This window comes from Solea senegalensis, linkage group LG5, assembly GCF_019176455.1.
Source record: "Solea senegalensis isolate Sse05_10M linkage group LG5, IFAPA_SoseM_1, whole genome shotgun sequence".
NCBI lineage: Eukaryota > Metazoa > Chordata > Actinopteri > Pleuronectiformes > Soleidae > Solea > Solea senegalensis.
In genome coordinates this window covers 19,318,565-19,342,345 of record NC_058025.1, presented here as the reverse complement: position 1 = coordinate 19,342,345, position 23,781 = coordinate 19,318,565, and the positions used below count along the sequence as shown (strand labels likewise).

Genomic DNA, 23,781 nt, shown 5'->3' with positions numbered 1-23,781 from the left:
TGCGCAGCATGTTTGGTGGGGAGACATTTGTTTCACAGCCCAGTTTTAATTAACAGGCACTGTTTTCTCACTCTGCCTGGACGAAAGTGAAGAACAAAATGAAAATGCAAACATGGTCTGAGAGTGCTTTTTAAACAAGTCAGAGAGACATGCAGAAAGACAGTGACAACATATAATATACAGTCTCTGGCCGTTTCTCAATATCCATACTTGTGCGTACTTGTGCGTACTTGTGTACTCCCGTACTTGTGAAAACGTCATCAGCCTCAGTCCAAGTGCTGTTCCAATTCTCAAGTAAGCGAACAGTGAGGACGGTTCTCAAAACTGGAAGTGTTCTCACTCCGCCCATTTTTACCAAGTATGCATCGGAGGTGACTTAAACGTACTTGTGATGGCCATGTATCCCAGAATACATTTCGGCGGAGCATAGCAGCAGATAATAGAAATCTAAATCTGAAATAAATATTTTTCTGTGTCCCGGAACAAAGTTTTAACATCATTTGAGGAGAGAAATGAGTCATTTAGAATTCAAACATGGTTTGTGTATGAAGATATGACGTATTTATAGTTTGGCAGCGACGTTTGTCGGAGGTGATCAGCTCCGCCTCTGCGGGCTCTCGGCGTTCACTGTGCCCGACACAGAGCAGCGTTACCTCGGCCTGTCCTGATGAAATGATCCGCTGGCTCAGACGTCGCTATCATTAGATGCTCGGTGTGATCCATAGATTTGCTGTTGACGTGTTATTTTGATTTTAATGGAAACGTTTTGACCTGACAGTTTGAAAGTTTGTATATTATTATTATTATTTTATTTTAACGTTGAATGTCAGATTTATATTAAAGTCACACGATCATTGTATCTGTATTTAAATATAATATGTAAATATTAGATATGTAGAGTAGTATATATTTTTACACGTCATATATATATACTACTCTACAATGCTGTAATATATCTATTTTCCACATTGTATTATTTGTATTGTATATTTTAATAGAAATAAATTAATAAATGAAGTTAAATATTTAAAATGTAAAAATAACAACATATATATGCATTTATTAAAAGTATTTCATATGTTCATTTATCAACACCGTAGGTGGCGGTAATGAGGCTGCAGCACTTGGCACCAGCCACCATTCAAACAGCAGAACAATACATACATACTTGCATACTTGACTATTGAGAAACAACCACATACTTGTGTACTCCCGTACTTGGCAAGTATATACTCCCAGCGTACTTCTCAAGTATATAAGTACATACTTGCTTACTTGAGTACTGAGAAACGGCCAGTGTGCTAGATGAAGCAGAGACAGATAAAGAGATAAAAAGAGATGAAGACAGGTCTCAGAGTTAGTGCTTCCACACAGATCCTCACACAAAATGCTTCAAGGCTCAAATTACAAGTTCAATTCCTGAAATTTAAAACCGTTACATTGTTATTTATTTTTATTTGTTTCATGCTAAAGCCCCAGCAAACAAATACCCCCTGTGGAGGCAATGCAGAAAACAGGAAGCATCAAAACATCATGTCTCCAGGTTTGTGTGAGGACACAAACTGATGCAGCATCAATCAGTGTGGCTGGATGGACATATAAAAGACAGACAGGTGTTAGTGTGGCAAAGTGGTGGTAGGTGAGAGGAAACTGACAACACCACCTCAGGGAATTTCACTCCGAAATAACCCCCATACTGATTCAGGAAGGAGGGTACGGCCTGTATCAGGGGCGCAGTCACCTGCCCAGATAATTAACGGTCATTGCACACTGATGGCTGATTGAGTTCTGTCTGGTGATTTCAGTGCACCCGCAAAGAATGCGGGTCACATGGCCCAACTTGCCACATTAGCAGATGGACGAAAAAGGTTTAAAGAGGTTTAAATGAAGAAATGGAGATTAATATACAAATGGAGTCAGAAAGAGATACAAAGACAAAGACTAAAGGAAAGTTAATTTTCTCAGAGTGATGACATTGTCAGAGAGATAAATGAGGACAAAGAAAGACGTGACAAAGAAAGTGTTGTTTTTTTTTTATCCTGATGGGTCGACTCTGCTGCTCAGGTGGCAAGACAGATAACTCCCCCCCTATGGTGCAGTAAGGATTCAGTGAGGAGATGCATGTTGAATGTTAATTAAGCAGAATTAAAGAAACAGAGGAGGGAAAACGAGACCTCTACTTCAGACCAACCCTCCCACCCTGCAGGAGTCCAGAGTCTGACGAGCTCTAATCAGATGCTGATTGGCTCGACTCTGACCTGCAAAAATCAGACTGACTTGCATGTCTGATCATCTGTCTGTCTGATGTCTGATCATCTGTCTGTCTGATGTCTGATCATCTGTCTGTCTGATGTCTGATCATCTGTCTGTCCGATGTCCGATCACCTGTTTCTCAAACAGTCATGCACCATGATCCGTGGACTTCAATTCTAACCTAAAACCTAAAAACATACATCAAGTGGTTCACATTCTTGCACATTCTGACTTGGAGGCCAAGCTTACCGTGGTTATCTTTTCCTGGTGCCTGTGTCTCAATCTTAACAGGCAGCATATCTCAAATAATAATAAAAGGATACATTCAGATTACAGGGTTTTTTTCAGGGCTGTGTGGACATAGAAACTGAATTATGAATTCTAATTTTGATATCAGATTTGTGTCACTTCTATACGTGGTTGTAGATCACATATTATAAATCTGATATGTGGCTCTGTGGTCGTCCACAATGTGCCTGAAGAATGTAGCCAATAAAATATTACTAAAATCTATACTAAAACTGGTTAAAGTCTAGACTAAAATAATTGGAAAATAAAAAAATATATACAGGAGATGAAGTGCACAAAAGAACAAACTAAAGTTTCAGAAATCAACATTCAGACGGTTGATTTTCTTAATTGTAACACGACAAGTGTTGAGATGTTGAGTGTTCCACGTCTAGACTGCTTGTTGGTAGCTGCTGTTGTCCTGTGGGGTCTCACGATCGACTCTCCTTTCATATGTTCATTTGCCTCCATTTTTTTCCTTCCCTTTCTTGTCAGCATTATCTCTCACTATCCTTCTTTATCCACACGCCTGCTTGATTAGCGACCAGGCTCATGTCTGATTGGTGCAGGTTATTTGACAACAATAAGTTTCTCGGCAGATGTTTCAAAATAAAAACATGTTTTAAGTGCAATATAAATACAAATACCTTAAAGCTGTATTACAAACATGTTATAATATTGTGTCCCACACCACACTGTCTATGTAGGTTTACTAGGTACTTAAATAGTGAGTTGATGACCAAGGGAACAGTTAAAACACTTTGAGAAGGGGCAAAGGCAAAGTAAAAGGCTTATAATGAATTATATGAGGGACCAGACCCTAAGGAAGGCGAGAAGGATGTGCAGCAGGTTAGTGTGAATAGGGAAAATGATGGAAATGTTCTAACAAGTGAGGATTTGGGAAGGTGGAAAGAGTACTTTGAGGACATATGCTATGTTTGCTTTGAGAGTGCTGATGGAGAAGTGTAGAGAAGGCCAGAAGGAGTTGCTCTGTGTCTTTTTGGAGCTAGAGAAAGCTTATGATCAGGTGCCAAGAGAAGAACTATGGTATAGTTTGAGGAAGTCTGGAGTGGCAGAGAAGTATGTGAGGGTGGTGGAGGACATGTATGAGGACAGTGTGACAGTTGGAGTGATGAAGGCTGGACTACATCAGCTCTGAACCCCGTCTTGTTTGCAATGGTGTTGCACAGGTTGACAGATGAGGTCAGGTATGAGTCTCCATGGACCATGTTGTGGAAGAGAACCTGGAGAGGTAAAGGTATGCACTGGAGAGAAGAGGAATGAAGGTTAACAAGAGCAAGACAGAATACCTCTGTGTGAATGACAGTGAGACAGGTAGTACAGTGAAGATGCAAGGATTAGAGGTAGTTGAGTGGGTGGAGACAGGTGTCAGGGTTGATGTGTGACATAAACGGGAGGTCTACAAGATGGTAGTGAGACCTGCTATGATGTATGGCTTGGAGACAGTAGTATGAGGAGGAGCTGGAGGTAGCAGAGCTGAATATGCTGAATATGTGAGTTTTGTTGGGAGTAATCAGGATGGACAGGATTAGAAATGAACATATTTGTGGGGTATAAAGTAAATAAAGTAAGAGAATCAAGGTTGAGATGGTTTGGTGATGTGCAGAGGAGGGACAGTGATTATACTGGGCAAAGGATGTTGAACATAGAGCTGCTGGGCAGGAGGAAAAGAGGGAGACCACAGAGAAGGCGAGAACATGAGGACAGTTGGTGTAAAAGAAGGGAGGACACAAGGGACAGGACAAGATGGAGGCAGATGTGACACCTAAAGGGAGTAGAAACAGAAAAAGAACAACAGTTGTGCTCCGGTTGGGTGAAGAAATGGCCAAGTTCATCAGCCAGTTGCGGATGCTGCCCGCTGACTAAAGGACAAATGTGAAGTCCCACCTGTTAATTGTGCAGCAGCCGGTAACAGAGGACCCAGATGACGCGAGCCAGGAGACGGGTGCTCACCCTGCTTCACACAGAAATGGCAACAGGGTTTTCAGTGCTGTTGTGGCGATCTCAGGGTATTCTGCCATGACTTAAATCCAGAACACCGGCAGAGTTATTGTCTCAAACATACTTTTAATGCCGCCGTCATTTGCGATCTCCAGCAGTTGATCTTCTTCTTTGACCGTGACATGTGACAGAGACAAGCATCTTGACATACGCCAGGAGTGAGTGGACCGGTCCACGGCCCGGGAGTTGGGGATCACCGCTATATGTGACGTCGCCAGACTGCCGGCCACTGATTGGTCAGAGTGTCGTCACAGGAAGAGACGTCCGACAACAATCAAGCTGAACAACGCCAAACTGTAGATCAGTTAAAAAGATTTAACAATCCTAAAAATGTGGGTTAATCAAAAATCTCAATATTTAACAGAGGAGTCTAGTGTATTTAGCAACGGCACTGCTGATCGCGAGCAGCGAGTGGAATCACAAACTCTGCCGCTGTATTTCATTCCGACTGTGTCAGATGGAGTCTGTGCTCTGGTCATTCAGGAAGTACTGAACAAATACTTTTATTTAACTGATTCTAATGATTCAGTTACACTGAAAACAACTGCTTTACAAGTCACTAGTCATTGTTTGTGTGTGTCGCGTGTAAAACGAAGTCACCGCAGTTTCATACATTCATGCAGTGATGACTCCGCCCACGTTGAGGAGGTACTATTTTTGCAGTGGAAAACCAACCTAAACTGCCGTGTTGAGGCAAGCTTGTACCATAGGTGGAAAAGGGGCTTTAGTGACAATGAAAAGAAAAACTAAACCTTCAAGAGAAAAGCTGCAAAAACAAATCTTCTGTAGAACACGGTTAGTAAACATTAGAGAAGATCACTTTAGTCTTTCTAAAGTAAGCTCCAATGTCACTTGACTAAGATGGTTGAATTTGGGGGCGAGATGGTAAAGAGTTGCAGGATTTATATTTTTTTGATTCCTGGTTGAAAGTGGAACCAAGATGTGATTGTGATATTTGATGCAGAGAGAACAGATAGATTTGATGAGGCAAGAAACCAAATAATGGGTCAACCAACAAACAAAAAAAACAACCAGAACAAACAGAACAATGAAAGAAAGGACAAACAAACCAACAATAAACCAATCATCCAACAAACAGACAGAAATATAAACCAATGAACAAATAAATCAACCAACAAAATTAAGAACAAAGCAGTGAACCAATCAGATTCTCTGATTCTGGGACCTTTGTTTCAGAAACCTTTGAATCACTGCTGTTTCTCTCTTGAAAGTTGTTTATCTGCAGCTTACGTGACAGAGAAATCAACATTCACACAAACAAGTGAAAACAACTTCAGCCTTAAGGTTGATTTTCTTCATAGTAACACGAAACGCGTTGAGATGTTGAGTTTTCTGAGTCATACAGTCTATACATAGAAACACCATCAAGGCTACAGGGGACCTGAGAGTGACGAGGAAAAGCTCCCTTGTTGTTGTTGGTAAGGAGTCATTAAAAAGTTTTATTCTGTATCACAGTATGAGGATTATTCCCATCTCTTTACCTTTCTCTTAGGCCTTGTCTTTTCTTGTCTGGTGTCTGAGTGGGAGGGTGAATGTCCAGTGCTTCATTTGTAAATCATAAGGTGCCAGAACGCAAAGTACATATGACAGCTCAGGGATGACGAGACGGGCACAGGTCCCGGAACGTATACAGAAAACGTGCTGAAAACAACATGAAAATGCCCACTTGCGACAAGCTTCAATTTCAAATAATATCAATGGCCCACATCACCACAGGTGGGACTTACAGTATACAGTCAACAATTAATTTTTCAACAGATCTAATGTGTAAAAAAAAAAGGGCTTTTAATAAATCACACATATATTCCATTATTATTATTCAAAGATTGACACGGCGGCCTATTAATAGACAGTATGCTCACCATATTTAGTAGTCCAAAACAACCCACATCACAAGCATGTCCGATTCCCCCCCTCTTTTTTTCAGGTTTTACTGCGTGTGTCTGTGGCAGTTCTGTGTCCTTTGACCACCCACGACCTCACATACGGGACTGGATTGAACTTTGCCAGAGGGGGTTCAACAAGATTTAGGAAGAGTAAAGTTGATATGGTGGATGTGAGCAAAGAGGCACGCTTGGGAGTGAGAAAATCCGTGCTCACATGGAATGCTGTTGACAGCAACAAGTAACTCCATCAGCTCACCGTTACCTACTAAAATGACAAAATGAATGTCATCAGAGAAGGTCGGTGATTCCATTTCCGGCTCAGTGTTTAACTTATTGTGATGTCATCCATTGCGTTGTCGGCTGCCGTTTGTCCATGACCATGTATAGGAGCCGAATGTGTATGATTGTGTTATGAGGTTTGGTGTAATTCACTCAATGTGTGTGTGGGGTCGCTGTGCTCTCAGAGGGGGAGCTCAGGTGTATATAGGTGACATTATCACTGTCCTTGTCAGGTTTTTGACCCGGAAGGGCAAACGGTTTTCGACCGCTGTAGTGCGGAGGCGCTCCTCGCGAAACTGTTTTTGATTGTTTGATGGAATTTCCTTATGTATGGAAAACGCACAGCAATAAACCCAATATATTGCAACTTAACAAACAGCGTGGACATTCAGTCAAGGCAGAAAAAGAGCGATCGCCAAGACGAAGCGTGTCAACCAGCTTATCCGGAGCTCCTTTAATACCATGTCCATAATGTCTTTTTTTAAATTAAAAGGTTTAAAAGGTGACAATATTGCCACAATGTTGCTGATTTAAGGGCTACACGTATGATTTGATTGAGCCACGATCACTTTTTCTGCCTTGAATTCAGAGGTAATCCTGCAGTGATGCCATATTTTTTATTCAAAATTGCAAATCCTGTAGGCCTCTTTGGTCTGTTATGTGATGTGCTCCCTACAGTGGATACATAATATACATGGATTGTGCAGTGAGTATGTGAACTGCCAAACTACAATCCTAATGCAACTGGTCGGTGATGCAAATGGGATATGAAACAGGAAGTATGTCACTACAGAAGCTTTGATTTACTGTATGGTCTGATGTTTAACTTAAGATCCAGTTTACAGTCATTGGTAAAATCATTCAGAGTATTGTTTACTTCAGGTTTAGTGCTTCATTTCACCTATATTCACAGAGCGGAATTTCAAACACTTCTTTTCCTCAGTTTTCCATGAAACTGAGTCAATGCAGGTTTTTTCCTGTGATTATTTAAATCAGTCACTTATGAGTCAGTCACTTGAGGTTTTCCATCAGTCAGAGTTTTCCTGGTTTCTGGAGCCAGGATTTTGTTCACAAAGACTCACATGTAACCCAGTTATAACTGGACTGCCATTGTCCAAATACAGTTGTTTCACTCAGTTTCATCTCTATAGTAAAGGTGTGAATGTGCAGAAACAAATAAAGTTCCATCGTGTTATGTTGTAGAAATATCACACCAGCTTTCTGAACTATCTATTAATTCTAATGATGAATGAAAAACGTGTGACACACATGTTAATGTATAGAGGTTTTTTTTTACGCCATTTAGTAATACTGACTCCTCCTCCTCCTCTGGAGTATTTTACTGTTGCAACATCTGAAATAAAAGGGAATAAACTCAACGTGTTTTGAAAATCAGACTTTAATTGAAGAGTACAAAGTCGTGTTGCACTCAAACCTTGTTCTTAAGTCGTAATGTGTCTGAAATTTGATTTGCTTGGCTTTGCTGCTGGTGCATCACAAAATGGAGGTTAATGTTCTCAAAAGCCAGTCTGAGAGTGAAGAAAAACTCTTCAGTCTCCAGGTTAGAGTTTATATCTGAGATGAATCTTTGCTTCCAGCCAAAACCTGAGAGGAATGATGATGACATCAAGAACAGTGTCACACAGGTTGTTATCTTTTTTTAAAGAATGTATCCTGCATATGCTGTCTTTGGTCAGTGGTGTGTTTCTACATTCAGAAGATGCCACGACAACAAAATAAAGTGTGAAAAATGTTTTAATATAGTTCCTCTGTCCTGTGTGTGTGTGTGTGTGTGGCAGGTGTGCTGGTGGTGAATGTGACGTGGAGGAAAAGGACCTACGTGGGAACTCTGCTGGACTGCACTAAACATGACTGGGCTCCACCGAGGTAACTAACAACAACAACAAATCTGATCAATGATCTGTGAATATTATTCAAACTTGAGTTACGTCACCCAAAAACACAGTTGTTTGTGGTGGGAAAGTGATCTGACATTAATCCGACACAACTAACCTGGTGTTGTCTCGAGCTTGTTCATATGAAAGTGAGGTGTTTCTTCTCTACATCGGTTCTTATGGGCTTGTTTGAACACAGTAATTGCACTCTGTTCTGGGCGCATTATTTTATCATTATGAGATATATTGTTTTCTCGGCATAGCCCAGTTGCTCGCTCAAATTGGATGGTGATGGTTATATACCAGTGTTAAATACTGGTATACACCATCCAGAGAATGGCAAATTTCCCACACAATTCTCACCAATCACAAAACAGTTTTTAAGCACTTAGCGTTGAGCACATGTTGAGTCTAGACTGCAGTGTGGATCGAAATGAATCAAACTAAGGTTAACAAAATTCAGGTATGAACAGATTAAACTAAATGGTTAACGTAACCAGGTGTGCTTTTTCTTTTCTTCGTGTTTGGTGTTATTTGTTACAAAGGGGTGTAAGAACAATAACTTCTGAATTTCAGTCTTACTTGCATCACACCGTTTTAAGTTGTACTGAAGGACAAACCTGCAGATAAACCCACAGTGATGAAAACATAATGTCCTAGAGAATGTGTTTAAAGTGTTAAAATTAGGACACTGTTTAACTGCTTAGTGGCAGTGTGTCTGCATTATACTGTTTGTGTCTATATTTACAACAACTCCACTTAAGTCAGTGATAAACAAACTAAAATCTCACTCTACCTTTTTCCTTGTGTGATCCACTGTGCTTAACTGTTATATTCTTATATGTGTTTTATTTACTAAGGGTTGTTTTTATTTTTTATTAACTGAGCATAGCAATTATTTTTATTCAAAATGCTTTAATCTAGCTGAAATGATAAAATATTATAAATTTGTCCTAATACACATGGAGAGTGTTTTTGTAATTGCTGAGTGGAACTGCTCACAAGGCTGAAACCTCCCAATTATTGCTCCTGCATGCAAATGATTGTTGTCATGGCGATTACAGCTAAATTTGAGGAATCAGAGAATAGATTTATTGTTTTCCATTTGGCTATTTTGGCTATGTCAGTGGTGACTGAACATAACTTTATTATATACTTTACTAGAATGAAATGCTTCCTGTTGTTATCGTGTGTCAAACAGACTAAACACAAATTACCATAAATACAAATGGTCTAAAAGTTTGGGCTTATTAAAAATGATTGCTGCACAAAGTAGGAAAGGTCATTGTGACATGTATTTTGTGATGTAGTCATAATGTGCATTGCAATGTAAATAAATAAAGGAGTTTTCAGTAGATTACCTAAAATCCTATTCTGGAGTGATGTGTTTCACCTGCATAAGAATGAAAAACATGATTACTGGAGCTAAATATTACAAAGAGCTTTATCCTGACCCCGCTTCAAAAAACCCATCACAAAAAAATATCACTTCAAATGATCAGATTGATTTATTTTGTAGATTAGTCATGGCAGTGTGAACTGTGCATGTGTGTGTGTTTTGTTTGAATGAAGCAGCACAATAGTTCTTGCATGACGTGTGTGTCCTAATTGACCTTATTTATTCTTGCGTGTCTCTGATGGCATGTGCATTTTCTCATTGCAGTGACAATGCCTTAACAGTTCAATGTGCAGTCATAACTCAAAAATGAAATCTTTGGGGTTGCATCAGGGGCACTGCAGTGAGAAATGTCATTAAATGTGCTCAGTGAAAATACAAAAAGTTTCAATCGCATGTTTCCACATCTGCTGTGACATTCAGGGGCAAACTGATGTAGGAAAGTAATTACAAACATCAGAGAAAATGTGAGATACCATCGTTTTAAATCCACGGGGGTAATGTGATCTGCAGTCTGTTTTCTTAATAAGGTGATTAAAACCCAAACAGTTTTTCCAAGGTTAGAATTTATTCATTGCGTTTTTAACACCAATCCATCCTGTGATGTAGGGTCGTAATTAATGCATTAGAGAGCCAGCACAGATGCAAGGTTCAAGTCTGGCTTCGAAAATAGAGCCTGACACTGTGGATAATTATAAATAAATCAGTTTTCCACATTTTAACAGGTGTTTAGAAAAGCATCACCAGTGTTAAGATTCAAGCCACAGTATGAACAGCATGAAAAACTTCAAAGGGATGGCTTGTGAATGCATATCAAAACACAGAGATAACTGTGGTCTGTACATGTTTTCTTTATGATGTAAAAAGAGAAGAAAGCAAGGTGCAGAGAAAATTCCTGCCATCTGGGTTAAGTGACCAAGATTTGGGTTCAGTTTGAGTGAAGAAGTAAAGTATACATACTACACTACGATACTCACAATAAGATGTGATATGATACAATGCAATTAATTATGATTTTAATAGAATGTAATGTGAAATGAAGTGAATGCAAAAGAATGAACAATCCAAAGGGGCCGGGCTCCAGCTAGTTGGACAGCACATTGTTTTGGCGGTTTCGGTTGATTATGAGTGGGTATTTTGTAGCCTACCTGCCAACCTTTTCATTAGTGATAAATTGATATCATTTGTATAAGAATTGGGGACAAAATGGTCGATCATAAATAGTGCTGGGCACATGTCCCCGGTGTCCTTGGCGTATCTAACGCCTATGATGCACTTGTGCCCGTACGATTCTGCAGTGTTCCACCTTGTATCATTTGCAGCAGAGCAGTGAGATTGGCTTGGATGCTGTTCCTCAGGGCAGAGCACACAGATGAAGGTGTGACTGTGAACCCAGACATGTATGGCTTTAGCGTGACTTGGTTGCTTTTTTTCAGTTTAATACTGACCCAAGACAAGAACAGTGCTCAAAACCCATTCACACCTGAGAGGCTTGCTGTTCTTTGTGTCCAAATCTAAAGGGAGGTTAATATAGTGATAAAATGTGATATGATATGAAGTGATTTGATACTTTTAATATTTTATATACTTTACTAATTTTTACACAATGTGATCCAGCTCATCTATGTTCCTGTTGTCAGTAAGTATTCATTATGAAGAATTATCTGTAACATCTGTTGTTATTCTTCATCTGTCCAGATTTTGTGAGTCTCCCTCCAGTGACCTAGAGTTGCTAGGTGGGCGTGGCCGGGGGAAACGAATGCGAATGGCCATGGCTGAGCGGCCCTGCATTGAGCCAGTCCCTGCTGCCAAAGTCCGAGGTCTATCACAGCACAGGAGCCGTGGAGGTGGTGTGGCTGGAACTACTGCACCTATTCACACCAAGGGACGGAGAGGCAGCCTCAACCTCATCAACAGCAACTGCCGAACTCCACCCTCTTTCTTCACTGTAGAGGAGATGAAATCTTCCAACAACAACAGCCTCTCGTCTGGAAAGCGAAAGAACAAACCACCAGCTGACCTGGACCTCAGCCTAGTGTCATCTGATGACATTAAAAATGGAAATGGGAAGCGGATTCGAGCCAAATCCCGGAGTGCCCCATCAACACCTCAGGGCAAATCTGACCCTTCATTCATGGATCCAGGTGGAGGTTGTGCTTCTTCACCGCCTCCCCCTCCCATTCTCATTGACTGCCCCCACCCCAACTGCACTAAACGCTACAAGCACATCAATGGACTGCGCTACCATCAGACACATGCACACCTGGAGGCTGAAGAGCAGAGGAAACCTGAACTGGAGCCCATTAAGGATGGAGAGAGTGAGGAACGACTATCAGATTGTGAAGATACCATCAGCAACATAGCATATGACCTGTCAGACATTAATAATAGTAGTAATGCCAACAGTTCCTCTAAGAAACCTGCTCCTCTATACAAGGTGACCACAGTAGGGTCTCCTAAAAACAGGCGGCTACTTCTTAGTACAGACCACAACCCCATAGCTAACTCTAAAACCAGAAGAACCTCACTTCTAAAAGATGGGCTGATTGATGACCTCAGCAATCTGCCCATTATCTCTAACATGACTGTTGTTTTGGAGAACTGCATGGTCCCAGACAGGAACTCCATGGTAGAGATGCCCAAACTAGAAGCTGAAGGTTTGATTGACAAAAAGGGAGGTGCTTGTGAAAAGGGTAAAAAGGCCAACGGGAAGGTAGAAAAGCTGTCCAAGTCGCGGACGAACCGGCCAATTGCCCCAGCCCCCGCTCCACCCAAGCTGATTGCCATACCAAATGCAACATATCCCTCTAGTACAGCAGATACTCCTGCCTTACAGCCGCCCTCTCCCATGGCAGCAGTTGGCCTCACAAGTAAAAACCTTCCGTTAAAACCAATCAAACCAAAGCTGAGCATTGTTGTGGAGCCAAGTCTTGTCAAAGCCACTCTAGTTACCTGCAGCAAAGAGACCAGGAAGAAAGAAAAACGGAGGCTGAAGGACAAACATAACAAAGATGTACCATCCAGGATGCAGAATGGAGACAGCAGTGGAATCAAAATGGAAGATGGAGGCGGTGGATCTAAAATGGGTGTCAAGGAAATTTCTGGAAGTCTTCTGAAGGAACACCTCAGTAAGCAAGATATGATAAATGGACTCACAGAGAGCCAAGAGAGTAGGATGGCTAGTATCCGTGCAGAGGCCGATAAGGTCTACACCTTTACTGACAATGCTCCCAGTCCCTCCATTGGCAGTTCATCACGGCTTGATGCAAATGGTAGTTGCCTGGCAACAGCAGATAGCAGCAGCAAGAACAACAGTCCGGCCTACTCTGACATCTCAGATGCTGGGGATGATGGGGGATCTTCCGAATGTCGCTCAGATGGACTCAGGTCCAAGTCTGGTTCCTCGGTCTCTTCTGAGGTGAACTCCAATAGCAACCATGGAAACCCTAGTAAAACCCCACCTACATCATCTGCCCCGTCATCAAAAGACTCCCAATCACCGTACTACCACAGCTATGACCCTTACTACCTACAGGGGTATATGCAGTCAGAGAAGCAAAACAGCAGCAGTGTTGCTTTCCACAAAAGCTCTGCTCATGATGGCAAAGGGAAAGACAGAAAGGATGATGTTATTGAAGATGACAAAAGCTCCTCCCATGAGTTTTCTGACTCTAAGAAAGGTGAGGGGCCACCTCAGTCTCAGCTCCAACTGGCTATGAGTCACACCCAGACTGCTTTGGCCCAGTCCCTGTACTATGGACAGTACTCCAGAGGACTGTACATGGACCAGAAACTGTTACTGGCCTCTAAATGCTGTGACCAGCCACCCAGTGTCAAACAGAGAGGCGAGAGGGGACAGGGGTTAAGAGACAGTGAGGACGTGAAACATATTGTTGGGTGTTCAGTCAGTGGACCCACGCTTGGGAAAGGTCCAGATGGTTCCAAAGGGTGCAGTTCCAAACCAGTCCTCTCATACGTGGAGATGAGTGAGAGAGGAGAAAGGGGACAGAGTATGAGCTTAAAGGCAGTGCACGGAGGTATGGTGGACCAGCACCAGGTCTTGATGAAAGAATGTGATGACATCAAGTCACCGTCTACTTCCTCTTCTTCATCACTCCACAACCCAAGCAGTCAGGCAGATCTGGATTCAAATGTTTCCTTTTCAAGTGTAAGTTTGTCCCTCTGCCTCTAACCTGCCGCCGCCGCTGATGGTGTAGTTGGTGTGCTTCAATGACCGTTGTGTCACACAGAGATGAATCACACACTGTGTGCAGCTAAACCATTAGGTGCTTAAGACCATATGGCTTCTGTGGTGCTGAAGCTCTACTTCAGTCTTTTGGGTTAAATCAAACCCATGTAGTTTGTTTTGAGTGAATGTGTAATTCCAATTTAAACTGTTCATGTGAAACATAAAAACACAAAGAAACAAAGGAACGCTTTCTTAAACATAACTGGTAGTTTTTATAGGAACTGCTTTTTCAGAAAGCTTGTACAGATTTTTAATCTCGTTATCTCACAGTGCATTTAACATCTAATGCTGGCCATGCTGGGTCAGATAAAATGGTTGTATGAATGGAATGAAAGCCATGTTGGGGTTGGTTTGGTTGTGTTTTCCTTCAGTTTGGCCTAAATGCTGCAGTTGATCTTGTGTCTTGATTCGTGTCATTGAGAGGGGCGTCACACTAGTCACATCCCACCTCTGAATGGCCGCCTCCTGTTGAAACGTCATCCTTCATCAGCATCACACCCAGAGCCAGTGATAGGTGCTCTGTCTATGGCTCTGTTCACTTGAGTACACAGTGTTTCCTCTATAGTCATTCAGCAGCGGTGGGCCACCGCAATCAGAAATTCTCCACCTCTGCTAAAACTCAGGTTAAAAATTTGCCTTGCTTTCCCTCCAAAAAACACAAAAAGACAAAATGCTTGAAGGCTATTATTGACTTTAAAAATGTATTTAGTATTAACTGCGACAGAGACTTGGACTGATGTTGAACTGACCTCAGAATGACTCCCACCCACCACTGTTAACAAAGAATTATAGGGGAAACACTGCAACTAGCACCAACACTTGTCCCCATCGATCTAGCCCTCAGACGGCCCCACCTGGGCTCACCGCCTTGCTCACAGCAAATACTCAGAGCTACAGAGTCAACATGGAGAGGAGGCTGAGGAAGGTGAGGCAGACAGGGGGAAAGAATGGGGAGCTACCGTGGAGCCTGCTGGAGCCAAGATGACCCAGGGAGGAGTAGGTGGAGGAGAGAGGGGAGGAGGCATGGGCGGAGACACAAAAAAATCCCGGGTCCATGGATCCCACGATCTTCCACCTAACATTGATGCTGAGGACTCGGACCGGCTGGAAGGGCTGGATGATCAAGGTCAAGAGCCTATAGGAGGGTTTTCTGAGGAGTCCCAGAGTGCCCGTGCAGCAGTGTCTCCTCCGATGACTCCGCAGCAGCCCTACATCCAGTATCAGCACTCCTCCTATCAGCCCTACCTGACAATGTGTGAGAGCGGCGGAGGATCCTACAGAGGCATGTCCCCGACACTGGTCCACAATTACCCAGGTAAGGGGCTGGGTAAAGGTTGTTTTTATTACATTGTTATTATTATTATTATTATTATTATTATTATTTAATTGTAGACCAAAGACTTCACAAAGCAAAGGGGTCTGGTTTACTGTTTAAAATGTCATATTTTACTTACAAACAAGTCCTTTGACACAAAATATTGATACATTTACACATATGTATAAGAAATGATTGTATTGTTTTGCTGAATTACTTAGTCTAGTGTCTATGAGGTTGAAGCTTTTTCATAGCAACCTATTTCCCAGTCCGGCCCACTGTGGCTTTTAAATCTGTTGCTTCTTTTGTCTTAAAAAAAGGGAAATATTTTCAATTAAATACAAGTGCAAATTTTCATTATTCCCAAATATATTAGAAGTAATTGTGGTATTTTCCACTGGGGTTTGTGAATTATTTAGTTACTACTTATACCAGTTTTGTTTGCTATGTGAAACTCCTCTTACTGAATCACAGACCCTCTTAAAACTGTATAATCCATTAGTTTAGGTTTTAGATACCAAATGATTAAACACTGTGCAGGAGCACTGATGCAGTAAAATACTTTTAATAGTGCAAATCCAGGCATCAGGACTATTTTTATCCAAAGAAAACCCCTTAGCTTGTTGCCTCTAAATTACAGAAAGAGTTCTTCAGAACAAAACATGAAAGCAGTGTTTCCCTGTGTGGTGTGTGTGTGCCCATTAGGTTTCCACTATCCTCTGTATGGTAAGACGGCGGGCAGGGAGGAATCTGAGGTGATTCCACCTGGCAGAGGGGCAGTGAGCAGCAAGCAGAGCAGTGACTCCTCGTCGTCATCAGCCATAGAGCTGCTGCAGCAGCAGAGCCACCCGTACCATGGAAAATCACCTGCTGTGAGACACCACTCACTCCACTGCCACATCCACACTGCAGTGCTCAGCAGTAGCATTTAAAGGACACTTTTATACTTCTCACAGCAAAAGTGTTAGCTTTCCTACACATGACACAAAGGCTGAAAACACCACTGGAATACTACTAATATATTATATGTATTAATATTATTATTGTTAAATGTATGTAGCACTTGATAGCAACACATGCTGGTTCAGCATGTGAATGAGAAAATGGCTGTTAACTGTTAGGGCAAACGTTGTGTTTTGCTGTCCATCTTAGGGTTTCTCCTTTTAAGTGATAACAGCAGACTACTGCCATCTGATCTGAAGAGATGTGGTGTATTTAAATGAGGTTGTGTCGTACTGTTTACATGCTGAATCCGTTTGAATGCCCTCCATGTCGCATATAAATCCATCTCACATTAGAAAGGGAACATTTTCACGAGCTGTGATGTTTATTATTTAATATCCCTAACCCTAGCATTACATTAACGTTACTTGCATGCTATCATGTTGTACTGCCATGTTTGTACAGTAACCCTGTACTGGCTCTATGAAGGGGTTTTTCATGTTTTTATTCTACCGAAAGGCCACCATAGTTTCTCATAAACACTAAATGGACGTGATGTTGCTGTTTGTTGTTTCAGCTTGGTGTGTACCAGCCTTGATGGTTACTACTTTTAAAAAAATGACAACAGTACTAATGCTTGATGCACTTTAACTGCAGCACTTGGAATTAACACATTTACAATGTGTTGTAATTACTTTATTGAATCAAGCAGAAACGACTTGACACTGAATGAAAGCTTCATTTTTGTTGCATGAACATAAATTATAACCACAAATCAATAAATAAACCATTAAGACTTGGCACAGCTTTATTTATATAGCACCTATCATTTCAACATGTTTGAACATAAAAATACACACAATAAAATTGACAGCAATAAAACAATAAAGTGAAGAATAAAATCCAATTATATGAAAGAGACAAAATAAAGATGTGGCATAAAAACTGCTGTGTTAAACTAAAGCACAAAAATGTATAAAATACTTCTTATAAACATTGAAACATTAAATGTGAGAAGAGCAAGACAGCAGTGATATTCTGATTTTCTGCAGAATTTGTGAAACTAAAATATGTCAAATTCATGTGCTATTTTTCACTGCATTATTTTGTTTTCCAGGCATCTGTTGTTTTCCATATAGTTACAACAATAAATTCACCCATTCAATGGTCGATATGACCACTGCCTGCTTCTGTGTTTTTGATTCTTAGAGTTAATGTTTTTTTCTTTCTTCTGCCAACAGCAGCTGCAGCAATGATTCAATGATTCTGTCTCACATGTATTTTTCACCTCAAGTAAAATCAGAGGAAAACAAATGAATGCTTTGGGAAAGCTGAGTTTGAAAATACAATTTTTAACTGACTAATCTTATGTGCGGCATTACCTCTTACTACGGGTGGAACTTTGACTAAAGTAGTGAAAGTTGAAACTGCTGTGGTATTTGAATGAGTCAAAGGTCCAGAGGCTCAGTCTAACACTCCCATTCTAAAGTTCCTCAATCCAAAAAAACTCAAAATCTTGTGATAGAGTTGAGTTCAACCTGTGCAGCTTCAACTTTACTGACAGAGACTTTTTATTTGCTGCTTAGTTTTTACCTCAGACTCACTGCTTGTTTTCATTCAGTGTTGTTAATACACTTGATATCCTGCTCATGTGAATCCATGTGTGTTCCTACAGCCGGGCGAGAAGGGTTCCCCTGAGGGAGAGAGAGAAACAGAAAGAGAGAGGAACCATGTTTCGTTCGCTCGACACCTTCACACACACCATCACACTCATCTGGGCATGAGCTACAACCTGATGTCAGGGCAGTATGACATCTACCAAGGTATGACCGGACAATGCTCCACAATCACTCCCTGCGTGTATTTGAACTCAATGTATACTTTTATGTGTTTTGTAACCAGATTGTATGTATTTAATCAGATTATATCTAAACCTTCCATTTACATGTGTCCATATTGAGGCATGATCACTTAAAGGTGACATAGAATGCTTGTATCACACTTATATGTTAGTTATGGAGGTCTACTTACATATATTAACTTGTTTTCATGATTGAAAACCTCCTAACCTCCTATCCTTTGATCGGCAAACGAGCCGATGTGGGCTTTAAGCAAAAATGGGGCTTTAATCCCGTTTTTTAATCCCGTGCTTTTATGTGACAAAAAATGTGATGCCGGATGACATCATTGTTTTCTGCAACATGTTGCTGATGTGATGAGTAGTGGAGGAGATGTGTCATGGCGTCTGAGTGGTATTTACGACAATGTAATTACACTCGGCAACTGTGGGGGCGCTTGTGAGTCAAACAATCTAAAATAATGGCCTGTATTACTGCAGCGTTTTTACATTTATGTAACCACACAAACTGATTCTCACTGACTGACATTTCCCTTCCTGGTTCCTCTGTGTTGAAGGGTTGAGCTCCAGGTCGCTGGTCTCCAGTCAGCATGTGTCAGGACACTCATCCACAGGTGAGCTTAAACACTGTATGACTCTGGCACACTGCAGGCTGACAGATCTATAAAAAGCTGTAAAACAAACCTTGTGCTTTGTATACACCTCTGAAGACATCAAGACATACTAACATTCTCATATGGCCTCACAGGAGTATTTTTACTCATCTGGAAAACTTTTTTTGTCTCTGGCTGCAGCGAACCAAAGAAATTGTCGGGTGACAGAAAACTTTTAGAAAAATCTGCGCAAAGTTTACGGCGCATCTACACATGCACGCACACACACACTCACACAGGTTTGCACTGCACTGACTTTCATTCACTTGGACAGCCTAAGCAAAGTTTTGTCCCTAACCTCAAAACCTCAGAAATACAGAAATGCGATTGGGCCTCATCGGGTCCAGGTTTTGGTCCCCATGAGTGTGTCCCTGCCTGTATTGAACAGATATATTTTTAACGTGTCACTTTCACTTTCACAAATACAGCATTTTATCTTACATAACGCTGAAGAATTAGCCCAGTTCCTTCTGTAAAGCCTTTGCTTGTAAAAGTTACTGTGGATTCAGTTTCTGGGTCTTCCGTGTCTCTGCTGTGATCCCAGCATTGACCCAAACTCTGTTCACTTACTGTTCATCTTACGACATGAATTGACTCAAATCCTTTTTTTATAAATAAAAATCAACCTGCAGACTTGTCTCATCTTCACACCATCTGCTGGGTCAATAAATCAAATAACTGAGTCTGCTCTCTCGGGAGTAACAGCTCGCTACTCATTTCCTTCCTGAAATGAACATTATTCACTCTGCAGTGTTTTCCATATAATTTCATCTGCTATGCATCCCCACCTTTTTTGAAGTTGTGAAATAATGCAATACCTGCTGCCAGGCAATTAAACAGCATAATGTGACGATTACCATACCAGGGCAAAGATTGCAGTTATCGGAAGATAAGAACGGTGGAGGAAGCACAGAGCAACACAGAAACACAGAGAAAGATCAAATTTGGCTTTAAATCAGAAGGGCACACATTAATTATCTTCTTATCTTGAAATGAAACATAGCTTTATAAACATTCTGCATGTTTATAGTGCATTTTATTATCTCCATGACTCACTGATTTAGAAATTGAATCAAATCACGACACTGTTAGTACTGGATTTAAAAGATGAATTTGACCATCGTCTTTGGCATCATTGACAGAGCTGGCCCAAGGCATAAGCAAATTAAGTGCCTGCTTAGGGCTCCTGTGGCCACTAGGGGGCCCCTAGAGCATTTTATATATTGTTTTTTATTTGTGCATGAGGACAACAGTGAGGCTTTTACACATTTTACATCGTTTTCAGACATAAATTCTCCCAGAAGAATCATATAATTTACTGCTTTATTAATGACATTGATAAAAGGCCCCAAAAATCTTAATTTGCTTAGGGCCAAATGAACGCGTGGGCCAGCCCTAATTCTGAAATATCCTTTCAGAGTAATGTCAATCAAGTAATCTAAGCGAGAACTAGACTTATTTTTTTTAATCTTTATTATTCTCTCACAGCAGGAGTCTGGTTTTCTTTCTGTTTTTCTTCATTTCCTTATCCTTTGGGAATTTAAATAAAGTGGCAGAGCTTCCCTTTTATTTTACAGTGTGTTTTCCTTTCATTTAACAGTGAATCATAGGAGCTTGCCATCAGCAGATGCACCAAACCTTCATCACTGTCACACCAATGAACATGTTTGACATTTAAGGTCAAACATGTTTCACATGGGAAATAAACTGTCAATGTTTTGACCTCTGCTGCTTCTTCCTTGCTTACCATTTTCCTCTTGTCTCCACAGAGAGTGAATCAAAGAAGTAGGATCATGTGACCACGTCTTACATGAGGAATTTATCACATCAATTCCATGGTGTTGAATCAGCGTCGCCTCGCTGAGAGGCAGAGAACTAAATCAAACAAAAAAATAACTATTTCATTTCTTACAAATGACAACCACCTGTTTTATAACACCTCACCCAGAGAGGGACGGATGAACAGGTGAACAGACGACAGGATTGGCACCTTTTTGAAGGAGAAACTGGCTGTACAGATCCAGAATCAGACATTTGAAGTTCTCAGTTTTGCAGAGTTTTGACAGACAATGTGTATAAAACAAAACATCCCAGAGCGTGGTGCCCTCAGCTCAGCTGCAGCCGTGCGGGACTTAATAAAATGCACATTTATCGTAGTGTATTCTTATGAAGATATGACTGAATGTAATGATTACTTAATTTATCCAGATAGTGTTGATTGTTTTTTAAACTTCTATTTGGAAACAGCATTAGGAAGCTACAAAGTCTATTATCCTCATTATTCTCATTCTGATTAATGAAGTGGTCCTCCCTCCATAGTGCTGACACTACATTTGTATTACTAACCTGTTCTTGAGCGTAACCATGTTGATTGTATTGTCTTTATGTGAGAGTGAACCTTCACATCGACCTGCCCAGTGGTGTATATATTCTGTACAGATTCATGGCCAAGCACTAACATGCTTTATCATATTCTCTATGTTGATCTCCATCAGCCCTGCAGGGGAGCAGCAGGCAGAGCAGGACAAACCAGCAGGAACACAACCTCCATGTGTTTGGTGTTTAAATCATAGGTTTGTTCCTCTGAAGTCATCAACAGTATTCTGAGACTCACTCTGTGGCATCTTTGACCTTTTCATTCACCATATTTCAACACATCCTGGTAGTCATGAGACTTCAGATACAGTACTTAACAAGTGTATTAGACCACTAAAACTATAATTTGACATCTTAATCATGGAATAATAATGTGCTTACTTTTTTTCAGTTTGTAAAACTGTATTAGAAAATTCATGGATAACAATAATAACTATATTTTACCATTAAAAATAATTTCCATTAAAGAGCTTGTACATACTGATGTAATAACGATTACAGAAACATTAAAATTACAAATGCTGTTAATTTAGGGCAACTGTGGCATAAACCTTACATTTGATGGTGGTCTAATACATTTATTAAGCACTCTTTGCAGCTGTTAAATATTGTTATTTTAATAATAATAATAATAATAATTGCAAAAAGTTTTTTATTTTTTTGTTTCAATCTTACTTGTAAAATCTCATAAACATTCATGTGCCACAGACTGACAACTTGCCAAATTCATCATGTAACTGGGACTAACTTCACAAGAAAGTTTTCTTTGATATCTGTTTTGAATAACAAGCCACACACAAAAAACACACACAAAATACTGTGTTGCAAAATGGAAAGGCTAGAAAACCAGCTTGAAGTAAATGCTGATGATCCTGTTGGGAAAGAATGCATTCTGCCTCTGCTCCCATGCCTTCTACAAGCTAACTAGCTCATTGCAGAGCCTCTGATAGACAGAATGATCAGTACTGAACTTTTGATTCTCATTTCCACAAACTGGTGCTGCTGGTCATTTTCAACCACTGAACCACTTCCCAGTACACGGGTTGATCCATTCAGGTATTCCAGACAGCAGATCTTGAGAAAACTGGACTCACAGGGCTGTGTGGGTTAATTTGGGGTTAATGAAATAAGTTGAACACAATACATTTTCCGTATTATCATTTGTATCATCTAACCTGGCCCATGCTGACTGGAAGTCTTCAGAAATTGGAAAAAAAGGACAAGGTCAGGAAATCCATGTGATACTCTTAGAATTATATATTTGGAAACAAAATTCTATTCTTGTGGTGTGGAAAATGTAAGATTAGGTTGGCTGCATGAGATGTCATTCCCATCAATATCATCATTCACATTAACAAAACAAGACAAAAAACTTATAACAAAAAAAAAAGCAAAATGTGAATTTCTTACTTTGATCACGCTCAACCTAAAAACTAAAGACTTAGACTAAGACTAATTACTTTACTGTCCGTCTAATGTAGCAGCTGCATGACTTGCTGTATCATACCCAAAGTATCGAGTGTAGATGTATGACAGAGAAGACAGTGTTGTTAATGAATGAGTTATAGCCCAGCTATGTAAACCCTGCCTCATTATTTGTTTGCATTTGTCTCGAGTACACATGTAAACATGGCAATTCATGCATCCATCTTATTATGTTGTGGGAAATTGGTTTTGACTGCAGCAGTTAGCTCTGTTGTTAACTCAGTCAACTCATGACTGGTTGACATAACATGCCATCATTGCTGTCTCCACTTTCTTTTCTTTTTTCAACATTTTCTGCCTTGCATGGATGTAACGTTTCCACTTGAAATAATGTTGATCTTTAACCAGACATGTCAACAAAGGACACGTCATACAACACAGATGTAACTGCATGCTTTAGGTCTATTAGGCTGTGTTCTGTGTTTCACATTGCCCTAACACAGTACTTCTCAAATGGTGGGGCGGGCCCCCCTGGGGGGGCGTGAGAGGCAGGGCAGGACAACTCATACAGTGGTTTATGCAGATGAATAAATAAAAAATTATCAGGTTCTCAATAGTATTTCAATTCGGGGGGGACGTGAAAACATTTCTGTCCTCTGGGGGGGCATGACAGAACCACTGCCCTAACACTGTCCCCTACTGATTACATCTTATGTAAGCATAGTGCTGATTTCTGTGACTCTGATAAACAGACAAAGGATATTCACAGCAGCCACTTCCGCTTTTACTCCTAGATTTTATTTACCCAGTTACGAGTATGAGGTTTCGATGGTATCATGATCACCCCCTGAAGTTTTAACTCCAAGTTTTACACAATGTACTGTCCTACTGGTGCTACTGTGTTTTTGTGTATGAAACACTGG

General features: G+C 40.6%; 1 protein-coding gene across 2 annotated transcripts in view; it reads left to right on the top strand.

Moving 5' to 3' along the window:
- Positions 1-20,937, top strand: part of znf608 (zinc finger protein 608) — a 37,537-nt gene extending 16,600 nt beyond the window's left edge. The window contains exons 3-9 of one of the 2 annotated variants that reach the window (XM_044026735.1): positions 8,549-8,636; positions 11,739-14,208; positions 15,127-15,604; positions 16,310-16,476; positions 18,222-18,369; positions 18,962-19,018; positions 20,827-20,937. In XM_044026735.1, the coding sequence (XP_043882670.1) occupies positions 8,549-8,636; positions 11,739-14,208; positions 15,127-15,604; positions 16,310-16,476; positions 18,222-18,369; positions 18,962-19,018; positions 20,827-20,846 (3,428 nt within the window). In that variant the 3' untranslated portion in view covers positions 20,847-20,937. Of the gene's footprint in view, positions 1-8,548; positions 8,637-11,738; positions 14,209-15,126; positions 15,605-16,309; positions 16,477-18,221; positions 19,019-20,826 lie in introns of both variants that reach the window. The other variant, XR_006360468.1, reaches the window with a different exon arrangement.
- The last annotated feature ends 2,844 nt before the right edge of the window (positions 20,938-23,781 follow it).